This window comes from Bidens hawaiensis, unplaced genomic scaffold (genome assembly GCF_021521415.1).
Source record: "Bidens hawaiensis isolate Kalapana, Puna unplaced genomic scaffold, B.hawaiensis_p1.1 tig00042753_1, whole genome shotgun sequence".
Classification (NCBI taxonomy): Eukaryota; Viridiplantae; Streptophyta; class Magnoliopsida; order Asterales; family Asteraceae; genus Bidens; species Bidens hawaiensis.
In genome coordinates, this window is record NW_027497568.1 from 89246 (window position 1) to 95092 (window position 5847).

At 36.7% G+C, this 5847-nt stretch overlaps 1 protein-coding gene across 1 annotated transcript; it reads left to right on the plus strand.

Annotated features, from left to right (window-relative positions):
* Positions 1 to 438: 438 nt before the first annotated feature.
* On the plus strand, positions 439 to 3220 carry LOC143593777 (protein SOSEKI 3-like). The gene is made up of 6 exons (XM_077073290.1): positions 439 to 856; positions 939 to 1008; positions 1261 to 1376; positions 1470 to 2304; positions 2590 to 2879; positions 2982 to 3220. Exons 1-6 carry the CDS (start codon positions 616 to 618, stop codon positions 3071 to 3073), a joined length of 1644 nt encoding a protein of 547 aa, XP_076929405.1. The 5' UTR covers positions 439 to 615; the 3' UTR covers positions 3074 to 3220.
* Positions 3221 to 5847: the final 2627 nt, after the last annotated feature.

Genomic DNA, 5847 nt, shown 5'->3' on the forward strand with positions numbered 1-5847 from the left:
ACTTGTCTCTACTCTCTAGCTAGTGTAGCATCGTCGATTGGAAAATGTAAATATAAAAAAGCTAAAAGCATCTCCACCACCACCACCACCGTATCTCCGCCGTCTACTACTGCCACCGTCTGTCACTTTCACCGTTTCTCGAAACCTACATCTCACCAGATCCGTCGCTATCTTAACCCTACGTCTTCACCTACTTCAGTAATTACACCAGTCGTTGCTAATTCTTCAGGTGACACTGCTCATTCGCTTACTTTTAGCTTATTAACTGTACACTGTAAATTAATAAAAAGATGTTTTATCTTTAATTATTGTCAGTCGGTCAGTTTTCAACACTTTTCTCTCTTTTTTAATTTATTATTAACGTTTACTCACTCCACCTTCCCTACCAAATCTATTATTATTATTATTATTATTATTCATCCAATTTTATTATTTTTTTCATATTCTGTCTTGTTATTGTTACACATCCTTTGATTTCATGTATTCACACTAATTAACTGTAGATCTGATTCATCTAATTACCGTTTTCCTTAATCAGATTGCACAATTGGAGTTTAGAATTAGAACAATTGAACAAACATTTTATTATTAGTTAGCTAGGGTTTCGAACTTTCGATGGACGGGCGAGTGAGGAAGTACGGGCAATTGAGTCCTGACAGGGCTAAAGTATGGAAGGAGAGGTCTCCCAGGTACCAGCAGCGGCGCCAGCCCGATCCGGACACCGTGCAGGAGACGGACGTGCAGCCGAAGAGCCGGAAGGTGCCGGTTGTTTATTATTTGTGTAGGAATAGGCAGCTTGAACATCCTCACTTTATTGAAGTGTCTCTTAGTTCTCCTGAAGGTCTTTATTTGAGAGGTATGGTGTGTACATGTCGTATTCAATGTGGTTTGTGTTTTGGTGAAATAGTTAATTTTGATTGTGGAAACTGTTGTTGTAGATGTGATTGACAAGCTTAATGTTTTGAGAGGAAGAGGCATGGCTTCGTTGTATTCGTGGTCTTGCAAGAGGTTATTTCTCTTTAATTTCTAGCTTTGTTGTTGTAAAAATTGCGCCTAGTCGCCGATTAATCGCTATTTGATCAAAATCAGTCAAAATTTAAATATTTATATATAAAATTTTTGTATATATATGTGTATATTTGAAAACTTACATACAAATTCTAATCCGATTAATCCCGACTAATTCTGATTAATTGCTGTCTTCACTATTTTTATACATCTGGTTGATGAATGTGGATTTTGATTTGCTTGCTGATGCAGGAGCTACAAAAATGGGTTTGTTTGGCATGATCTTTGTGAAGATGACCTAATTCTTCCTGCTAATGGAAATGAATATGTTCTTAAAGGTTCTGAGCTTGTTGAAGAGTCTAATTCAGGTTCTTGAATAGTTTTAAACTTGAAAAATTGAGTAGTTTTTTGGTGTTTTACAAGTTTGAAGGTTTTATTATAAATTATTATAAAAATTGCAGGTCGTTTCGTGCCTGATGTAAAACTGCAGAAACTAAAACTATTACCAGAACCACCATCTGCGAGAAGTCAAGACGATTCATCATCATCAACAAGCATGAGTGGAAGAGATACTAAAAACTCTCAAGATGATGAGTTGTCGCCTCCCGTTAGGCTTTCTAGTTCATCTGGTGTGTCACCAGAGTCTAGATTAACAAAGAGTACAGCGTCAAACGGCTGTCTTAGTTTAACAGAATACAAAATCTACAAAACCGATGGCCTTGCTGATGCTTCCACACAAACAGAAGAAACCACGAAAGCTAATAATAAAGCCCGAGAAACTTGCACACGTGGCGTTTCAACTTATGACATGGCACTGGAGTCGTTAAGCCCGTGCGCTAAAAGTAATCCTGAAATTCAAATCGATCCGTCCCCTCCGTGTTCATCGAGCACATGCTCATCTAAAACTGAGACTTTGGAGTCGTTAATCAAAGCTGACGCTAGCAAGTATACCAGTTCTAAAAGACTGGAAGAAAGTCAAGCCCCGGTCAACTCAAAGCTTCGTGCTACAGATATGTTAATGCAACTGATTTCTTGCGGGTCAATATCGGTCAAAGATCATAGCTTTGGCTTAATCCCGTCTTATAAACCAAGATTCTCAGATTCAAAGTTTCCCTCGCCTTTATTTTCAACATCTGTTATGTTGGGTGAGCTCGATTGTTTGCCAGACAATCCAAGATTTATGAGTATGAGATTAGAAGATAAAGAATACTTTAGTGGCAGTATAGTTGAAACCAAAATACTTAAGGAAGAAGGCGCTGGTATTCTAAAAAGATCATCTTCCTTCAATGGTGACAGGTTAGTTTTTCTTATAAACGAACCGAACGAACACAAACGATGTTTGTTCGTGTTCGTTCGTTTAACTTTAATTGAACATGCAATCAAACAGAACAATTAAACGAACAGTGTTTTCTTGTCTGCGTTTGTTCGTTTGGAAAATTTTGTTCATGTTCATTTGTAATAATAGTTAATAAGTGAACATAATGAACACTTAACTGAATGTTCAGTTCGTTTATGAAGGTGTTATTGTCACAGTTTTGAACTCACTTATATCATTTTAACAAAAAGGGATTTAAAATGCAGGACACTTAATGGTGATTCAATTTTAGATAAAGACGAAACTACAACACGAACAAAATGCATACCAAAATCACTCAAACCGTCATTCGGTAAACACCCGAGACACGAACCAATGAGATCACCTGTTTCAGAGGGCCCACGGATCTCATCTGAAGCAGGCCCCAGTTCACGAATCGTATCCCCGTGCCCGTCCAATGGCAGTAGCAAGCGAATAACCGACCCATCTTCTTCCAAGAAACAATCGGGTCGATTGGAATCATTCAGAGAAGAAAACATGGTCAAAATCGAAGAAAGTTAAGTTATGATCTGATTTCCAAATATAAATTATAGACTAATATTAAAAAAACAATTTATTTATTTCATGTTGTTTGATATTGTTAATACTATTTTAACAGGCTTGCTTCTGGAGCTCGGGTTATCATTCACTCGGATGCGTCTCATGATAATGAAGGTAACTTGTAGGTGTTTGTTAATTCAAACTTGTTAAATTTAATTATGGAAATATGGGCATTTTGGTAAATTCTGTCCGTGAATTTGAAACAGTAGAGAATCAAAATATTTATGAAAAAAGGTGCTTTTTGATTATTGGTCTGCCTTTTTATAGTATGCTTTTTTGGCTTTACAACTCTAAATGCAATCCTCATATTCTGATTATTTTGAAAAAAAAAAATAAAACATTTTTGGATGATTATTAATATATTTTGTTTGTATGTATTGTGTTATTTTAGTTTGTTGGTATGATTACATACATTGTCAGTACATATTGTAGACAAAATAGAGGTACGACTTTTTGTGTGATTTATTGAGTCATTCTTGTTGTGTGGTACCAGTGAGTTATGCGTATTCGTGAAGCTTTGTTTACTAGCAGAAGACCTACTTTGATTTTTGAAAGTCAATACATAGGATTCCCACTGACTACTAATACTAAAAGCTAATATAGAAAAGTCAAAAGTTTCTTAAAGTTGCTAATTTGGCTGTACAGAATATTATTTTAGGAAACATCAAAACATGTTTGTATTATTTGTAGGTGCGTCAAGAGTGCATCGACAGGAGGTTAATCGAGCTTGGGACTAAAACTAAGCTTGTTTAATAAACGAGCTCGAGTCTAAGTTTCACTTATCAAGCTCGAGTATCGATAGGCTTCTGAGTGACTTAGCCTACTATTTATATATTTTTTGTATTGTATTAGATATGTATTAAAAAATAGTAATTATTATACATAAAGTTATTATAAGAAATACCTTAGTACTTTATAATAAAATAATTATAAATATATATAAAAATAAGTTTATAAATAATCAACTATGTCAATCATTTGTGGTCTAGTGATAAGAATGCTTGATTGCTTATCCGTACTTGTCACTTTTGACTTTGTGATGTTGCCATTTGGAATCCTGAGCCCACCTAGGTTTTTGTCCATCCCTTTGTTATATCAGAGAATTATGCTCGACCTCTTGTGATGGCATAACAATTGTCAAGTGGCAGTTGGCGACTTGGCGGTATTGTGTCTGGCTAGAGTGGGGCAACAGAGCTCTCAAATTTGAGGAGTGCGGTGGCCTAAAAACACAAGAAAGTCGTCTTTCTAATAAAAAAAAGTAAATAATCAACGGTCGTGATCTGAGCTCGAGTTTAAAATTAGTGCACGAGCCCAGTTGAGCTCAAAGTCAAGGCTAGGCTGGACTTACTGCACTCCTGAGTGTATGTAATGTACGTTGTATGAGGTTTTGTGGATAGTAATTAGATGAGCATAGGAATTGGAAGTATAACTAAAATAAAATAAAACCAATCATTAATTTGTGGCACGAGAAGAACCATGGACCACTCTCAACCCCAAAGGTTAAGGAGCCTAGCATGTTCTTGTCCAGTTGTCCCAAGTCCTAACCAAACCACAGTACACTCGAATATCTATGTAAAAAATAGCTTTGCTACCTATATGGATTTTATATACACGTACACTGGTAAAGCTTGGACATACATGCCTAGGGGGCCATACTCAATATGTATAAAAATTTCATAATCTAGAGTGTGGCGGGCTCAAAATTTCAGTCGGAAATGGGTGAATGTACACTATGTATAAAAAAATTCAATCGAAAAAAGATGAATTTACACTACCGAGCAAAAAAACAGAGAGGCCAGGCTCAAAATTTCAATCAAAAGCGGATAATTCACACTATGTATAAAAATTTTCGGCTGAAAAATGATAAATTTACACTACCGAGCGAAAAATGGAGGGGGGCGACTCAAAATTTCAGTCAGAAACGGGCAAATTTACACTACCGAGCGAAAAATGGAGGGGGGGCGACTCAAAATTTCAGTCAGAAACAGGCAAATTTACACTATATATAAAATTTTTCGCTGAAAAAGAATAAATTTACACCATCAAGAAAAAACACGGAGGGGGTGGCCCTAACTAAGCCACGCCACTGTACACGTGGACATCCATATGTGCTTTGTATCTCTTGCTCGGTAATCTACTCATGACCTTTAGAATGAGCTCGTTGGGCTTTGGCTCGATTTCTTTCGAGATGACATAAATATTTTTTTATGTTTTTACAATACTGGAGCATGGATAGTTCATGTTAAGACGACAGCGAGACTAGATTGAGTGACGAAACCCTGTGCATAATCATACACCACAATATGGTGAAACCGGTAAAAACGTGAGTAAAATCTCGTTTGTTGTTCTTAGAGTGATGAGAAGATGACAAAATTGGTGATATTACTCCTAGACCGTGGGAACAATTATTGTCCTTTGCATACCCACACCCTTTAGACAAAAGGTCCACTGTCCTTTTGATGCCAACATCTCACATACTTTGCTCCAAACGTTTAATGTCTTGTCTAAATTTCCCTCCTAATTTTCAAGTGTTAGGGGGTAACACCTCTTGACAGGTCCATTGAGGAGCATGAGGGGAACACATGTTAGGTTTTTTATTTTAGGAAACTAAGCGTAAATCAATATCCCCGGAACATGCGCGAACACACACACTAGCGAACAACAGAACTACAAAATAGAAAACAAACACATGGGATTTAACGTGGTTCAGTCTATGCCCACGAGCTGCAACTAGGTATTCTTTTTTAAATGACAACACATTACAGTACATGTGCTTATATTTATTTATAGGATTTGTAACTTGTGAAAGAAGAAATCTCTAACTGGTTGGGCTTAGGGCTAGCTGACCCGGACCATCTTCTCCTTTTGACTTAGGTAAAACCAGGCCTAAACAAAGGCCTATGAACCCAACAAGGTTTGGGGAC

Coding starts and splice junctions, on each gene's coding strand:
- LOC143593777 (XM_077073290.1), top strand. CDS start 616: ATGGACGGGCGAGTGAGGAAGTACGGGCAATTGAGTCCTGACAGGGCT. Junction 1,009..1,260: donor TATTCGTGGTCTTGCAAGAG/GTTATTTCTCTT, acceptor TTGCTGATGCAG/GAGCTACAAAAATGGGTTTG. Junction 1,377..1,469: donor TGTTGAAGAGTCTAATTCAG/GTTCTTGAATAG, acceptor TAAAAATTGCAG/GTCGTTTCGTGCCTGATGTA.